This window comes from Crinia signifera, chromosome 8, assembly GCF_055691185.1.
Source record: "Crinia signifera chromosome 8, ASM5569118v1, whole genome shotgun sequence".
In the NCBI taxonomy this organism is placed as follows: domain Eukaryota; kingdom Metazoa; phylum Chordata; class Amphibia; order Anura; family Myobatrachidae; genus Crinia; species Crinia signifera.
The window spans coordinates 172,047,533-172,066,102 of NC_139224.1; the positions used below are offsets into that span (position 1 = coordinate 172,047,533).

The following is an 18,570-nucleotide window of genomic DNA, read 5'->3' on the forward strand; positions in this document are numbered from 1 at the left end:
ACATTTACACCATAATGTCCATTACACGTTAAGTTACACGCCATTATGTCCATTATGTGTTATGCCAAACACCATAATGCCTATTAAAAATTATGCTACATAAGTGCTGCTTCTCTACATGCTCATTGCCAAGGGTTCCATGCTCATTGCCAGAGGTTCCATGCTTGTTGCCATGTGGGATTACATGCTCATTGCCAAGGGGGAATACATGCTCGTGGTAAATGGGGGACAGCAGAAGTGATAGCCACTGATAGTGGCAGAGCCTGGCTGTATTCAGAGCACTGCAGGTACCGGCTATTTGAAATAATACCACTTTCACACCAGAAAATACATTCCCAGGTTGGCCCCTTTTACACCAGCCTAGTCCCTGCATTTTCTGGTGTGAGGGGGAGAGAAAACCACCCCTCCCCCCTTTAACCAGTTATCTCATTTAATCGGCTATATCTTCGGAACCAACTGACCCATTTACATGAGACAAGTATTATATTGAAGAACTTTTGAGTGGGCTTTGAATGATTTTGGTCCAGTGAAACTGGAACGTTTGGTTCCAGAGTAATCTGCCCTCAAAGAACATGAACAGCCATGAAATTACATTTCAAATATAAAAAAAATCGGTTTACACGCAATATCTCTGGAACCGATTGACCGATTTGGACCAGCCTGGTATCATATTGAAGGCCCGGCGATTTGGAATTGAATGAAATCAACCACAAGCTTCTGTGATGCCAGGGCAGGAACTGGCAGCCGTCGGAGCCGGGTGGGGGTCGGAATTGACGGGTCCCATATTATCCTATGGGGAAAAAACGTTACAGGTTTGCCAGGCGATATCTCCGGTTCCCGGGGGGCTAGAGACACGGGGCTGGGCTCGTTGGAAAGCCCCGGTCCTCAGCTACAAAATAAATTACAGGGGGGCACGTGCCCGGGTGCCCCCCCCCCCCCCTGAATCCACCACTGCCTGTATTGCAACTTGAGTTATAGGTGAAATGTGTTAAATAGAGAGCATATGATTTGGAAGGGGGTGTGTATTGTTTTGTTTAATTAAAAAGCGGTTACAGAGTAAGATATACATTGATAGTGTGGAGGGTACAGTGACATTTGTGGGGGTGTGTGTGTTTTGTTTTGGTGTGTGTGTGGTATAGTAGGTTGTTTTTGAGTCAGCGGCTCCCCATTGGCGGAGGTCACGACACAGGAAAACAGGAGGCTGGGTAGTGATAGGGGTGCGTGGGCTTAAGGGGGACTAAAGAGGAGGGTGGGGGACACTGTGCAGCTTCTGCCAGTGGGTGAGGGTCCAGCGTGGCAGTGAGTCAGTGTCTCCTCTTACTGGGTGGGAGTTAGGGTGCAGGAGGCTGGGTGGTAAAGCATGATAGGGGAATGTGGGCAACACAGGGTGAGCAGGTCCCCATTGGCGAAAGTTACGGGGCAGGAGGCAGGGCAGAGATAGAGATGTGTAGTAGGGGTAGTAAAGGTTTTTGGCTGTTGCAGAGTAGGGATGGCCATTGGTGCAGACGCCATCGATGGTTGGCATTGATGGTGATTTTGCACCCTGCCATCGATAGTAGTAAAATATTACTTGGATAACCATCGATTGTTGTAGCCATTACATCTTACTGAATATCAATCAGATTGGGTCAATCAGAATTCGGTGGCGGGACTTCCAAGTGTGGGGGGCGGAACTATGCTCCGTGTCCCGGCACTTTAAAAAAAATTTAAACTTGATTGGTTCTCCTTTGCCGATGTAGGGAAACCATCTGGTCCTCCCACATCGATGGCAAAAGTATTCCACATCGGCCATAAACCATCAATTATTTGAAATCATTGATGGTCGATGGGCATCCCTAGAACTGGAGGAGGGTGGGGGACTGTATGCAGCTCCCGGCAGTGGGTGAGCATCTCCCCCCACTGGGAGGGAGTGAGGGTGCATTGTGGGGGTCCGTGAATCAGGGGAGGGGGGGTTGTGGGGGTCTGTGAATCGAGGGAGGGGGGTGTGTGAATTGCTGGAGGGGGGGTAGCGGGGGTCCGCGAATCGCGCGGGGGGGCCTGAATCTTGGGAAGGAAGGGTCGCGGGGGTCCACAAATCGCAGGAGGGGGGTGCAGTGAATCATGGGAGGGTGCGGTGGGGAGTCGCGGGGGCGGTCACCTGGTGGCTGTGGAGTAATGGTGGATGGTGGGCGTGTACTGTAGCCCTGGCTAGGCGAGGGGAGGTGATGTCAAGGGGGTGGTGGTGTGTATCACACTGGTCTTTTCACTAGTGGGGGCGGGTTTGTGTAGAACGCTGTGCGGGAACGTTATACACACAGGGGATGAGTGTATAACGTTTGTGTAGGGTTTGTGTAGAACGCTGGGCAGTAGCGTTACACACACAGGGGATGATTGACAGATCTGGCTAAATATATAAGAGATTATCACACTTTCTTTGCCCGGAATTCGCACCGCATTAAATATGCGAATTTCCCACGAAAAAATTCGGATTTTAAAAAGTGCAATATGGTGCGATTTCGGAAAATGCAATAAAATCACACCCTATTACATTACGCCCACGAAGTGGTCCGTAGCCTCCTCCCCTCCTGGTTATTCCCCCTGTGAACCATCACAATCATCGGCACTTCTAAATTTGTGGTACCCCTGATCATAAAACCTCGCGTAGAAAGAAAAAGGAAGTGCTTTAATATAGAGATAAAAATCTCTGTTTCCAAATGTGTAATGCTGCAATGAATCAGATCAGAAATACCCAGACATAAATGTGATGTATCAGAGACGGTCTGATCACTGCACTGGAATGTAAGCACAGCCTATAAACAGATAAGGTGGTGATAAAATGTCTAGATCTAGAGATATATCGTTAGCATTATTGTACTTGTCACAGCCTCTAATATGGATTTATAAACCACTCTGGGTGCAAGTACTCATGCACCGGGCTGTAACAGTTCCAGATTAAATGGCCGACATTGTGTCTAATGGACCACTATTGGTCGACAGTGAATGGATTGACACATGCACTAGGTCGACCTAGACAGGTCCACAGAAGCAAAAGGTTGACATGGAAATGGATCAACACGTGGAAATGTCAACATATGTTTTTCACGTTTGGTTGACACTGGTCGACATGGACCCCCAATTAGTGTAAGGGGACACTCGAGACTGCCCTTGGCACACTATTATATTCTCCCTCTATGTTCACTGGGATTGTGAAGTTGGTTAAATAAAAATCATGAAAAATGCATGTTGACCTTTTCCTGTGCCGACCATTGACATGTCGACCTTTATGCGTGTGTCGACATTTATCAATGCCAACCTGGTGCATGTTGACCCATTCATTGTTGACCAATAGTGGTCAACCTAGACACTCAACCAGATTCACTGTAACTAGGGATGTGCGAGAGGTCCCTCCGCCCGCGGCACAGTGCTGAGGCGGTGGCACCAACGTACTGTGTGCCAGATCCAGGGATGTACAGAAATATCCAATGCCTATTGATTTGCCTACATGCAGGGGTCACATTGCGTGAGTAAATTGGGTCAAAGTAGCCCGCAATGCCCCAAAAGCCGCAGCATGATCGACTTGGGAGGTGCAGCTTGGAACGGGATAATAATCAGCTGCTGATTCCAGCATGATCGGTCTGTGTTTGTTTTCGTATTAGGTTTGATCTCATACTTGAAAAAATTAGAACCGTCATTAATGATGACACCAGGTACACCCGCGGATGCCTCAACATGAGAACCCAGAAATGTTACGCAGTTAAGCCCAACATAAATGAGTTCCTAGATATCGCCCGACGGACGTACGCAGAAATCGTAGACGACATTGCCGGTATTGATCATTGTTATTTGTGTGGTATTTCCCGGGTGTATTATATTGTTCTTCTGATGTTATCAGTATCAACAGTGTTTGGGATGTTGGGCCTTAGGGCCTTATTCAGATCTGATTGCAGTACAAATGTGTTTGGGAAATGGGCAAAGCCATGTGCACTGCAGGTGGGGCAGATGTAACATGTGCAGAGTGTTAGATTTGTGTGAGTTATTTTGTTTCTCTGCAGGGTAAATACTGGCTGCATTATTTTTACACTGCAATTTAGATTTCAGTTTCAACACACCCCACCCAAATTGAACTCTTTGCACATGTTACATCTGCCCCACCTGCAGTGCACATGTTTTTGCCTATTTTGAGAACAAATTTGTACTGCGATCAGATCTGAATAAGTGCCTTAGTCCGGGCTGCTCGGTCCCCAGCGTGTTCGCACCGGGGTCTGATGTTTCTATGCGCATGTGCAGGGCTTCTGTGCGGCTTGCATAGTACGCACAGGGTGGGATGGGATGTACACTGTGTTTCCTGGGCATACCCACAAAATCGCTGGCGTCCCCATGCGAACGTCAGCGTTCCGGGGGGCGGTGGCTGACTTCACAGGGCCCACCCAGTTCTTAGACTAGGACGCCCCAAGTCTAACTCTGCAGAGATTTTTGAGCATTGTAGAAATCATTCGATGGTCGGCGACCATCGAATGATTTTGGGCCCGCACACCAGCCTGCACACCCAAACTAGCCGGCACACCAGCCTGTACACCCAAACTAGCCGGCACACCAGCCTGTACACCCAAACTAGCCGGCACACCAGCCTGCACACCCAAACTAGCCGGCACACCAGCCTGTACACCCAAACTAGCCGGCACACCAGCCTGTACACCCAAACTAGCCGACACACCAGCCTGTACACCCAAACTAGCCGGCACACCAGCCTGTACACCCAAACTAGCCGGCACACCAGCCTGTACACCCAAACTAGCCGGCACACCAGCCTGTACACCCAAACTAGCCGGCACACCAGCCTGTACACCCAAACTAGCCGGCACACCAGCCTGTACACCCAAACTAGCCGACACACCAGCCTGTACACCCAAACTAGCCGGCACACCAGCCTGTACACCCAAACTAGCCGTCACACCAGCCTGTACACCCAAACTAGCCCGCACACCAGCCTGTACACCCAAACTAGCCCGCACACCAGCCTGTACACCCAAACTAGCCCGCACACCAGCCTGTACACCCAAACTAGCCCGCACACCAGCCTGTACACCCAAACTAGCCCGCACACCAGCCTGTACACCCAAACTAGCCCGCACACCAGCCTGTACACCCAAACTAGCCCGCACACCAGCCTGTACACCCAAACTAGCCGGCACACCAGCCTGTACACCCAAACTAGCCGGCACACCAGCCTGTACACCCAAACTAGCCAGCACACCAGCCTGTACACCCAAACTAGCCGGCACACCAGCCTGTACACCCAAACTAGCCGGCACACCAGCCTGTACACCCAAACTAGCCGGCACACCAGCCTGTACACCCAAACTAGCCGGCACACCAGCCTGTACACCCAAACTAGCCAGCACACCAGCCTGTACACCAAAACTAGCCGGCACACCAGCCTGTACACCCAAACTAGCCGGCACACCAGCCTGTACACCCAAACTAGCCCGCACACCAGCCTGTACACCCAAACTAGCCCGCACACCAGCCTGTACACCCAAACTAGCCGACACACCAGCCTGTACACCCAAACTAGCCGGCACACCAGCCTGTACACCCAAACTAGCCGCCACACCAGCCTGTACACCCAAACTAGCCGGCACACCAGCCTGTACACCCAAACTAGCCGGCACACCAGCCTGTACACCCAAACTAGCCGGCACACCAGCCTGTACACCCAAACTAGCCGACACACCAGCCTGTACACCCAAACTAGCCGGCACACCAGCCTGTACACCCAAACTAGCCGGCACACCAGCCTGTACACCCAAACTAGCCCGCACACCAGCCTGTACACCCAAACTAGCCGACACACCAGCCTGTACACCCAAACTAGCCCGCACACCAGCCTGTACACCCAAACTAGCCCGCACACCAGCCTGTACACCCAAACTAGCCCGCACACCAGCCTGTACACCCAAACTAGCCCGCACACCAGCCTGTACACCCAAACTAGCCCGCACACCAGCCTGTACACCCAAACTAGCCCGCACACCAGCCTGTACACCCAAACTAGCCCGCACACCAGCCTGTACACCCAAACTAGCCCGCACACCAGCCTGTACACCCAAACTAGCCAGCACACCAGCCTGTACACCCAAACTAGCCGGCACACCAGCCTGTACACCCAAACTAGCCGGCACACCAGCCTGTACACCCAAACTAGCCGGCACACCAGCCTGTACACCCAAACTAGCCGGCACACCAGCCTGTACACCCAAACTAGCCGGCACACCAGCCTGTACACCAAAACTAGCCGGCACACCAGCCTGTACACCCAAACTAGCCGGCACACCAGCCTGTACACCCAAACTAGCCCGCACACCAGCCTGTACACCCAAACTAGCCCGCACACCAGCCTGTACACCCAAACTAGCCGACACACCAGCCTGTACACCCAAACTAGCCGGCACACCAGCCTGTACACCCAAACTAGCCGCCACACCAGCCTGTACACCCAAACTAGCCCGCACACCAGCCTGTACACCCAAACTAGCCCGCACACCAGCCTGTACACCCAAACTAGCCCGCACACCAGCCTGTACATCCAAACTAGCCCGCACACCAGCCTGTTCACCCAAACTAGCCCGCACACCAGCTTGATCCAGCCTGTACACCCAAACTAGCCCGCATGCCAGCTTGATCCAGCCTGTACACCCAAACTAGCCTGCAAGCCATCTTGATCCAGCCTGTACATCCAAACTAGACATCACACCAGCTTGATCCAGCCTGTACACCCAAACTAGACATCACACCAGCTTGATCCAGCCTGTACACCTAAACTAGCCCGCACGCCATCTTGATCCAGCCTGTACACCTAAACTAGCCCGCACGCCATCTTGATCCAGCCTGTACACCCAAACTAGACATCACACCAGCTTGATCCAGCCTGTACACCCAAACTAGACATCACACCAGCTTGATCCAGCCTGTACACCCAAACTAGACATCACACCAGCTTGATCCAGCCTGTACACCCAAACTAGCCCGCACGCCATCTTGATCCAGCCTGTACACCCAAACTATACTTTGTTACACTTGGCTTTTTATAATGGCCTGTATTTCACCTTCACTGGAAGGCCTCATTGAGTTTAGACAGTAGCTGGTCAGCACCGTGCTCCTGAGTCATATATGTAGATTATTATAGTTATTTATGCACCTTTCCAGCGTCACGTCCTGCTGTGGTTGGGTCACTTTTGGTGATAATTTAATGGTCTTACGGATAAGCATATTGTATGTCCCTGTCAGTCACATGATTTGTACTCGGGAATACCTTTATCCGTATACAGGGATGATATCACAGCTGTCTGACAAGTACAACTTACCTCTGAAGACCAGCTTTAGTACCTCCCGGGGATTCTTCATCCAGGCCAACATGGAGGGAAATACGCAGCAGCCGCTCCCAGCGGAGTTTGTTAAGGTACACTGTGTCCATAGACCTATTTATAGGCTGTTGTACTGGGAAACCATTGAGGTGACTGTTGTGTCAGCGTTGTGTCAGTGACATGAGCCGTCTCTCCAGCTAGTCTGCAGCTATTGTGCAACTACACTTAGAGTGTTTTTGGTACTTGTGTATTATCAGGGCGGGGTTTTCAACGTAGGCCAAGCTCCGTTGTCAGCGTAGCCGGCGCTGTGATAATACAGGAGGCAGCAGGGTGGTGTGGTTTATACTTACCCTCCTCCGGCCGGGCACCGCGTCGATCCCCGCTGACTCCCCACGATCCACGGTGACTCTTCGGCTGTCGCATTCAGTCCCCCTGCTCCGGCACTCACCATGGACGCTGTACGCAATTAGTGTAGTGCCACAGGCGGTGCATCACATGGTTTCCCTGCTCCCCCAGCGGCACTATGCTAATTGCGTACAGGGTCCGTGGTGAGTGCTGGAGCAGGGGGACTGAATGCGACTGGCGGCGAATCACTGTGGATCGCGGGGAGTCAACGGGGTTTCACGCAGTGCCCGGGCCGGAGGAGGGTAAGTATAGACCAGCCATTTTACCCCCACTATTCACATCATAACCCCACTTTCCACGTCATACCCCCAGTATCCACGTCGGCATGGAGTTGACTTTATAGCCCGAAGCATGGCGAGACGACGCGTATCCGTGTCCCTTCGCGGGGCTCGCTGCTCTCGCCACACTTTATAAAATCAACTCCACGCCGACGTGGATACTGGGGTATGATGTGGATACTGGGGGTATGACGTGGATACTGGGGGTATGACGTGGATACTGGGGGTATGACGTGGATAGTGGGGATATTAAGCATTGTGTATTTTTAGCGTAGTTTACGTAGCCAGCATAGTGCTGTACCGGTATTCTCAATACACCACTACGTAAACTACGTAATGGGCGCCCTGATAATACACAAGTACCGTGTTTTTATTTGCAGGCTGGGATTTGTGGCTCCACAGCAGCTGGAAGCCATCAGGTTGGGGTTTGGTGTATTATATCGACAATGTCTAGGCTGACACCAAAAGGTGAGCATTGCACAAGGTGGACACTGGAAAAAAGAAAAGGTCGTTTCACGTTTTATTGTGTCCATGTCGACACCGGAGCTTGTGGACCTCCAAGTAGTGTACCGCGTTCTCTCGCCATGCTCCGTGCCAGCACCCAGTCGGAGTCCACGTGCATAAAGTATGAAAAAGTAAATCAACAAATGAAAAAGGAATACCCCAAAAACTCATTGTGACCTTTTGCCAGTGTCATCCGTATCGACCATACAGCGTTGACGCATTGACTGTTGACCTACTACAGCCACCCGGATATCGGGCCTGATTCAGACATGATCTGCTAATTGCCATCACCCCAGCCAGAGCGATAACCCGCCATGTGCAAGTCTGCGGAAATCACGCTGATCGGCGACCAGCTGCAAATCCATTCCCAGGACACTGACCATGGAATGAGTCCCCCTGTGTGCGCCAATGTGCGGAACTCAGAACATACATAGCCTGTGTGATAACGGCTGATTGTGGTCAGAGCTGATGTCACAGACCCTCCCTGATAACACCTGGGCGCACCTGCGCCTTCCCTGACACTCCCAGAAAACGGGCGCTCACCGCTCACAAACGATTCATGTCAGTCACACAGCGGCCGGCCTGCAACTAATAAAAGCTGCAGATTTGTATTGATGTTGGGTGTCGTGCAGGTGTACTGTGATGCGTTTTATCTGGCACACCTATGGGTTTTTTTTAGCAATCCCATGAAATTAACGGTTACATCCCCCAAACATCAGCTTCCTGTCAATCACCTTGCAAACGGCCAGCGATCAAAAACAGCAGGATTTCATTGTTGGATGGAGTCGCGCACACACATTGTAGCCCAGATGCATGCGCAATCTATCGATAATCATCCGCTGTGCAAATTCGCAGATCAGGTCTGAATGAGGCCCTTTGAGCGACAGACCTGGTTAGGTCTGTATGCTAGTGGGAGAAAAGACCTGTCACATGACACGGCAGAACAGGGCGATATGAAAATCCATTTATTTATATATGCAAAGTATACTTAATTTATTCATGTCGCACGCGATCAATAAGCGAATGTCCAGAAATATAATCAATGAATATTATTTATGAATGCAAACGAATGAAACTGTATCAATGATTGTACAATATAATAATACACATATTACAATTTAATACGTTTATAACACCAGCATCCTGTGTATAGGTAAACTAAGTATTATGGGGGAAATTTACTAAAGGAAATTTGTAAAAAAATAGGTGTATTTGTATCCAGAAATACACTTATTTTTTACATTTACTATCCCGAAAATATGGCAATTCGTATTCGTATTGATAGCACATCAATACGACTACGAATTGCCGTATTTTCGGGATAGTAAATGTCAAAAATAAGTGTATTTCTGAATACAAATACACCTATTTTTTTTACAAATTTCCTTTAGTAAATTTCCCCCTATATGTGTGTATGTGTGTACAGTGCTGGAGGCGTGGCTATACAGCAGCATGAATGAACCTGATTGTCGGCCATCTTGTGGCCAGATCACATGTTGGTAGGCCGCATGGGATCGGCCATTTTAGGGTAGACAATGATGACCACAAACCTACATCATGCAATACTCACAATCCGGAATATAACTTGCACATTCAGCAAACACACTAAACCTACAGAATACACAATTTGAATATCATTAAGCTACAATGTATTTGCTAAATATCGCACCTAAATAGCACTATACAATCCAAGGCCTTGCTATACCAAAATCACAACACATGGCCGTACATTCACCACCTCAACAGTGCATATATATATATATATGATAGAAGTGAACACATGCAAACGACACTATTACATTCATATAGGTTTTATCCGCCAGTGTATCTAGATATTCTCACTGGATATTACACAAAGCTTTCCACAACCAAACCAGGACACACATTGGCTAGTTTAAATATCAATGTTCAAACACACAGGGCCGTAACTACGGATGTTAACTTATTGCAATGCACACTGTTCCTGTGCTATCAGGAACAGTTGCTGGAACCGTCTATCTACACAAAGGCCATACTGTGCTTGAGCACATGTTAACAAAAGAAATTCCAGGCCTCCTTCTGAGCACTTGGTAATCGCATCAAACATGCTCTGATCAATAATCACTAAACTTTATTATTCCAAATACCAAACCACACATCGACCAACATATCTACCAACTGCTGCTGCGTGCAGCCCCTGTGAAACACAATTACCATCCATGATTAAGCCTTAGGCCAAGCACATGGCAATAGGCATGTAGGCCTCAGTTTATGGCCTAATCTTCTTGTATGATACAGGATAGTATCTAACAAGCAAAACACATCCTTTCTTAACAGATCAAAACATCACACTTCCAACACAGTAAAACTCCATTTATCCAGGGTCAGCACATCACACCAAGATCTTGCTGATCAACATATACTTCACTCACGATTCATAATAACAGGCTATAACACAGCACATTTTAACCATCAAATCTATGTATGATATAGTATTACAATGCCTTATCTCAATGATCCTAGCTAAACATTATTCACACAGGTCAATCTTAAACACAGACACCAGCTTTCTTTGTGTAACTGTATGTAACCATAATCTGGGCCTGAGCACATGTAATATCAGTAGATAACAAAGATTGGAAGTTAACTGCTCCTAAACTTTCTAACATAATCCATGTTCCATAACCGTGGGTCCTAGTACACAATTAAATCAGTTTTACATGTATACGTTACTTCCATGTATCCATCTTGTCCATCTCTCCAGGAGTGCTGCATTCCATCTTATCTGGTCAAGGTTCCAATAGCAACTAACTGTGTTTCTGTTTTACCCTCCAAGAAATCTCTCTTGGGGGAGGGGGGGGGGGTCCTTTTGTCTTTCTAAGGACCATTCAGTCACCTTCTATCAATAGCCTGCAGACACGCCCCTTGTTACTGTATCCTGTGAATGGTTCAGGTATCCTAAAATGGCCACACCTCTTCTGCTGGTCTCTGAGATTACTCTAATGTAAACTTATAACTTGTATAAAATGTGAGTGCAACATGATATGGAGTTCTAATAACTGTCATCTGATGGCTACTATGATTCCAATCAGTTTAAGACCAAACATGGCATATGAGCTAGAATATGTAAATTAATATGCAATATTTTCCTGATTTATGAGATAAAATAATATTTATCTCAGACTATATTAGTGTTATGGGCATGGTTAAAATCTTGATTATGGAAATTATATGCTGGGGAAAAATAGGTTTTGACAGGGAGGAGCAAGGACTGAAGAAAGGAGTCCAAATGGACCACGGGCACAGTGGCTCACTCCGCTCCACTTCAGTCGACACCTAGTTACTAAAGCATACCTCCCAACTTTTAGCTTCCCCAAGGAGGGACACTTGCGTTCGCCCGAAATTAGGGGGTGTGGCTTGCTGCGGGAGGGGGCGTGGTCTATATTCGTGCCGTGAGGCCGGGCCCCCATTTTACACTGTGGGGGCATGGCCCTGAGGCTCTGCGAGCCTCTAGCCAAGCCCCCAGCCCCTCTGGATGCGGGGGATAGACGCTGTGCGCACAGCGTCTATTGTCCACTCGCCAGCAACTAACGGGGGACTCCCAACTGTCGCTCTCCCGCCGCAGAACATTGCCGGTGGTGGGAGGGACGCGGGAACGTCCCCGAAAACCGGGACGTTCCCGCGATTATCGGGACAGTTGGGAGGTATGCTAAAGGCAACCGGTGGTGGTGCGGATAGTGACCACCGGCCTTGCTCCTCCCCCTGGGGGTGAAAGGTTCGTAAAGCCCAATAGGATTTAGCAACTAACCTGGGCTTACTCACATTACTGTGGTGTATTTTACACAGTGCATTTATCTGGTACATGCACTAGCAGTATTTACTAAATATATATATCAAGGGTCACAGACGCTGCCGTGATCCTCATATTGAATACCCCCCTAAGACTTGTAGTTTAACAGTGGAACGACCGATAAGTTATAACAAGTTGTCTTGGTTTTCTCCCCAGGTGACGAGAGTGAAAAACACTTTCAGCTTTACAACAGTGGACCTAATGAAAATGAACGAGAGGTGTGACGAATCTCTCCGAGAAATCTACCACGTGTCTTATCTGTAAGGTTACTCTATCTCGCCTCGAATTCCTTCACTCTTGAGAGTGGATTCAATTCCCAACTGTCATTTTTTGGAAGCAAAAACAGAACTTTACCTTTTTTTTGCGCAAATCAGTAAGAGCCTGTTTTTACTGCACAAAAAAATTCTTGTTTTTGGGAAAAACACATAAGATCCATTATAAGTTCATGTTTTTGCAGCTGTATTTATAAAAACACGGCACTTATCTGGGATTTTTTTTTTTACTAGAACTCAAAATGTCCAGGAAAAAAAATCCCTGTCAAGTGTCGGCGTTGGGCTGCCTTCGGGGACAATTGGATGTTCCCGGGAATCAATTAGCGTGCTGTTACGCTCCATGCCTTTGCACATAAATCCTTACTGCCACCGCTGTCACAAGACCATTGCGGCATATTTCCAGTATGATGTACGCATGTGCGGTAGCAAAAACTGCCCCTCTGTAAAACACCAACATCCCTTCCATCTTTCAATGAGTCCATAAATACAATTTTTTTTTTTTCTGAGCAACTTATTCCCATACTGTGACCACATAATCCGCTCCATGACATCCGAGGGTGCGAGACCTTTCCGTATATGTATTTTTCAGGACGGTGTGCAAGCTTCTGGGCGAGATCTATGAACACATCCATTGCCTGTATAAGTTATCAGACACGGTCTCTATGCTTGATATGCTGCTGTCCTTTGCCAACGTCTGCACGCTGTCTGACTACGGTAAGAGCGGGCTGCCATAACCTAACCGCCCCCCCCCCCCCTCTTGTAAGTTCCTGAACCTAACCCCCATTTCAATCTGCAGCCTAACCCCCACCATCATTCTTTTTTATTTTGTCCTAAATTTGGGGTATTTTATTATTTTTCAAAATTCAGCTTTACGGTTAGAGTTTGTGTAGATATAAAGGTTATAATGGTTTACGATTATACAGTGTTTCTAATATTTAAAAAATTATATATGTTACCAGTTAATCTCTGAATCCTTTTTCTGTTTTAACAAAGTAAATTATTCTGAGGATTTTGTTCTTAGTACATTACTTAATAGTTTATGTCTCTGCTTGTGTAATTTATATTTTGTGCTTCCTCTAGTTCGCCCGGAATTCACGGATACGATGGCGATTAAGCAGGGCTGGCACCCGATCCTAGAAAACATAGCGCTGGGGAAACCAGTAGCCAATGACACCTTTATAAGTGAGGGGAGTAACTTTATCATTCTCACTGGGCCAAATATGAGTGGAAAGTCAACATACCTTAAACAGATTGCACTCTGTCAGATAATGGCACAGATAGGTAATAACCTGAATTCTATAGAAACTGCATTCATGGCCGACGAGAGGGGAAACAACTGTTATTTATTACATTGCAGCCTATTGTTAATTGTTAATAAATATTACAGTATGAAAATGGGGACAAAATAAACCCCAACCATGATCCATCTGATCAGTTTTTCTCCACCCAAATCTGCAAACCACACCCATGTTCTATGCAAAGACGGCCTACTTTCTAATAGACCTCACCCCATTCTGATGATGGGGATAATAGTGACAGTGTTGGTCTGTCTGGCTGCACCAGTATTCGGCCTGTCAATTTCCTAAGATGTAATTTAATGATTGTGACATATAGGGGAAATTTACTAAGGTAAAATCGTTATAAAATCGTATTTTCATAGTAAAATACAAATTTTTTACGCATATTGTATTTTTGGCATTTACTATACCAAAAATACTCGTATTCCTATTTGTGGCACGTTCGTATTACAGAATACAAATTGGGATCACCATTCAAAAGAATGGTGATTCCTAATTTTGCTCACGTGCCATGGTGGTCACTGGCACAATGGGTATGGGTGGAGCTCTGCGACACAGGGCACTAAGGAGTTAAGACTTCTGCAGTGCAGCCCAGGGGCTCTTCCTCCCCGTACCCTGCCCCCCCGGGCCTCAGTTTTTTCTTGGTGCCTGAGAGAACAGGTCACAGAGGAGGGCTCTCCAGAGCCCTTCTTAAGTTAAGGTTTTATTTAACATTTATTTAAACATTTTTTTTTTTTTAAAGCTGTGCTGGCGCTTCCACACTATTTTAGTGTGAGCAACTGGTTATGTGCTTTTGCTCTCCTCTTTATTTCTCTGTCAAAGACAGTGTCAGGCCCTATCAGCTCAAGTAGGAAGTTTTGAGTGTATACTCTACCTTTTTACTGCTGTGCTGGGTGGAAAGTGGAAGCATATCTTCCAGGAATTCCAGGGCTGTGCCTTCAGCGGATGGGTCAGCTCCCAATCTGCGAGCATATACTTACCACTAAGTACAAGGAAAATTTCTCAACGTGTGAACATGGAGGTGTGTGTGACCACTGAGGGCTCTCAGCAGGGGCCCCCTGGGTCGGTCCCATCAACCGCACCTGACTGGGCAGCCTCACTCTCTTTTGCCATGAGGAAGCTGACATCACAGTTGGCAGGGGCTAGGGCCCTTTGCCGCCCCCACCACCACCGGCTCCTGCTGTGGATACACCCTTGGTGGTTTCTCAACAGCAACAGCCAGAACCGGCTTGGATTCATAATCTCTCCTCCTCAGTCCAGGGTCTGGTCCAGGTTTTCAGTTCCCTAAAGTCCTTACTGGCTCCCTCTGCTAAGCGCAGGCGTTGCCACGAGGCCCTTCCTTGTCCTACCTCCTCGGATGAGTCAGACCACAGGGAGGTTGTGGAAGTGGACACGGAGGAGGAGGAGGGAGACTCCAACCAGGATGATCACATGACACAAGCACGTGTTGATGCTCTCATTAAGGCTGTCCGTTCTTCTTTTAATATTAAGGATGACCAACCGGCGACGGAGGAAACTCCTCTCTTCAAGCAAAAGAAGAAGGCGTCCGCTGTTTTCCCACCTTCTTCACAGCTCAACAACATCCTGAAAGAGGCATGGTCCCATCTGAATAAGAAGTTTCCGGTGTCCAAGCACCTTACTTCGGTGTACCTGTTTGAGAAAGCGGATCATCTCAAGTGGGAGTCTTCTCCACAGGTGGATGCACATCTGGACAGGTTAGTTAAATCCACCACACTCCCGATTCCTACAGTGACGTCCCTTAAGGACCCCACTGATAGAAAATTGGAACATCTTCTAAAGATAATTTTTTCCAATGCAGGGGTCGCAGCTTGTCCAGCTATGGCCTCTGCTTGGGTGGCTTGGGCCATTTCGGACTGGGCGACCGAGTTGTTGCAACACATCAACTCTGGCACTCGTCAGTTGTATTTGGTTAAATACGTGGACCAGATTAGAGAGACTTCCGCGTATTTGGGAGAGGCGTTCTGAGATGCTACGGCGTTGTCTTCCCGAATCTCCGCATCTTTGGTGGTGGCACGTAGGGAGCTCTGGCTCCGTACCTGGAACGCAGACCCCGAGTCCAAGAAGGCCCTTGAGGCTCTCCCCTTCTCAGAGGAGGTTCTCTTTGGTCCTGAATTGGACAAGATCTTCTCCACGAAGACTGCTTTCTTGCCCTCGGCTCCTCCAAAGGCTTGCGCGCCTTCCTTTAGGCCGCAAAGAAAGGCTAAAGGCCAGCCCACGGCAAAGACTCCCCCAGCTTCCAAGCGGGGTTTCTCCTCCCATGGCGGCCAGTCTTGGTCAGGCCGCCGTCAGGCTCCGAAGCAGCCTGACAAGCCAGCCACATGACTATCCGTCAGCTGTCCACGAGGAGGTGGGGCACATCTGCTGCAATACCACTCAGTGTGGCAGACAACTACCTCCGACTCCTGGGTGACATCCGGGGGTACGCACTGGCTTTTCGGGAGCGTCCACCATCCCGCTTCTTCACAACGGGGCTCACGGTGGCCCAGGCAAGGCCCTAGCCATGTCACAACCTATTCAGACCCTTCTACGAACAGGTGTGGTAGTGCCTATCACCACCCTACAGAAGGGCAAGGGGTTCTATTCGAACCTCTTCCTAGTTCAAAAACCAGACAGGTCATTTCAGTCCATCTTGAACCTGAAGAACCTCAACATCTTTCTTTGGGTTCCTCGGTTCAGAATGGATTCTCTGCACTCCATTGTGCAAGCGCTCCAACCAGGGGACTTTATCGTTTCCCCTGTCATTCGGACGCTTATCTTCATATCCCTATCAGGGAGGACCATCAAAAGTACCTTCGGTTTGCAGTCCGGGACAAGCACTACCAGTTTCGAGCCCTTCCGTTCGGACTCTCCACTGCACGCAGAGTCTTCACTAAGGTGATGGCAGCCACCCTTCAACTACAGGGGGTGCGTATTCTGCCATACCTGGACGATCTGCTTCTATTGGCGCAGTCTCCAGACACCCTATCTTACCATCTGCAGTTGACGATTCAAACCCTTCAGTCCCACGGGTGGATCATCAATTGGAATAAAATCTTCCCTGGTTCCGGACCAGTCCATGATTCACTTGGGTGCACGTCTGGACTCAAGGACTCAGAGGGTCTACTTGCCACAGAACAAGGTGTCAGCATTGAGAATGCTCCTACAGGATTTGCTTCATCATCGCAGGGTCTCCCTTCACCTCTGCAAGCGAGTACTGGGAAAAATGGTATCTTGCTTCGAGATGGTGGAGTGGGCCCAATTACATTCGTGCCCTCTACAGATGGAAATCCTCCGCAGATAGGATCGAACGACCGAAACCCTCAAGTCAAAGACCTTTGTTCTTCCACAGTGGGCACGTGCCTCCTTGACTTGGTGGCTCCGCTCTCAGACTCTAACGAGGGGATGTCCTTTCGCAATTCAATCCTGGCTTCTCCTCACAACAGACGCCGACTGGAGAGGCTGGGGAGCCGTCCTGGACGGTCATTCTTTCCAAGGATGTTGTTCAAAAGAGGATTCGACCCTTCCCATCAATGTTCTGGAACTCAGGGTGATTTTTTGCGCTCTTCATCAAGTGCACCACCTAGTACAAGGACAGGCGGTCAAGGTACATGTCAGTGGCTTATGTCAATTATCAGGGAGGCACTCGGAGCAGAGGGGCCATGTTGCCCGAATCTTAACTTTGGTGGAAACTCACCTCCTGGCTCTCTCGGCGGTCTACATACCATGCATAGAAAATTGGGAAGCCTATTTTCTAAGCCGCCAGGATATTCAGGCAGGCGAGTGGAGGCTTCACCCGGAGGTTTTTTAGTTTACTGGTCGACAGCTGGGAATCTCCACAGATCGACCTGATGGCCTCACGTCTGAATCGTCAGATCCACTGCTTCGGCTCCCGCACCAGGGATCCAGACGCTTTCCTAGTAGACGCCCTGACGGCTCCTTGGCCGTTTCTAAAGATATATGTTTTTCCTCCGGTGCCCCTGCTGCCTCAGTTCCTCCGGCGCCTCAAGCAGGAGTCTCTGGTGGCCATCGTCCTAGCTCCCAATTGGCAGAGGAGGCCGTGATTCTCAGATCTACAGGGTCTGTCCATAGCACCCCCATGGCCCCTTTCCCTGCACCAGGACCTTCTTACACAGGGTCCTTGTTGACACCCAGATCTGAAGAGACTGGCTTTGACGGCCTGGCTCTTGAGACCCGGATCTTGAGGGCAAAGGGTTTCTCCCCGAGTGTGGTTCGCACCATGATCGTGGCCCACAAACCTTCATCTGCCCGCGTTTACTACCGGGTATGGCAGGCTTTCCACCGTTGTTGTGCAGATAAGAGCTTCCCGTCCTTGAAGACCTTCTTTTTACTGGTGGTTGCCTCGGCTCGTAGGGTCTCGGATTTGTCGGCACTGTCGCATGTTTCACCTTTTCTGGTGTTCCATAGTGACAGGGCGGTTCTTCGCACAAGACTAGATTACTTACCTATAGTGGTCACCCGGTTTCATTTAAACCAGGAAATTGTGCTTTTTCTCCTGAGGATGACTCACCAGACCTGTGCTCTCTGGACGTGGTCCAGCTCATTCCGCAAGACGGACTCCCTTTTCGTTTTATACGATGCTACTAAATGGGGTTGGCCCGCATCTAAGCAATTTCTGGCCTG

At 48.8% G+C, this 18,570-nt stretch overlaps 1 protein-coding gene across 1 annotated transcript in view; it reads left to right on the top strand.

Annotated features, from left to right (window-relative positions):
* MSH4 (mutS homolog 4) overlaps positions 1-18,570 on the top strand; it is a 93,914-nt gene that overhangs the window by 54,852 nt on the left and 20,492 nt on the right. Inside the window, 5 exon segments of the mRNA XM_083158254.1 lie at positions 3,636-3,805; positions 7,308-7,438; positions 12,516-12,619; positions 13,221-13,345; positions 13,712-13,912. Of these exon segments, the coding sequence (XP_083014380.1) occupies positions 3,636-3,805; positions 7,308-7,438; positions 12,516-12,619; positions 13,221-13,345; positions 13,712-13,912 (731 nt within the window).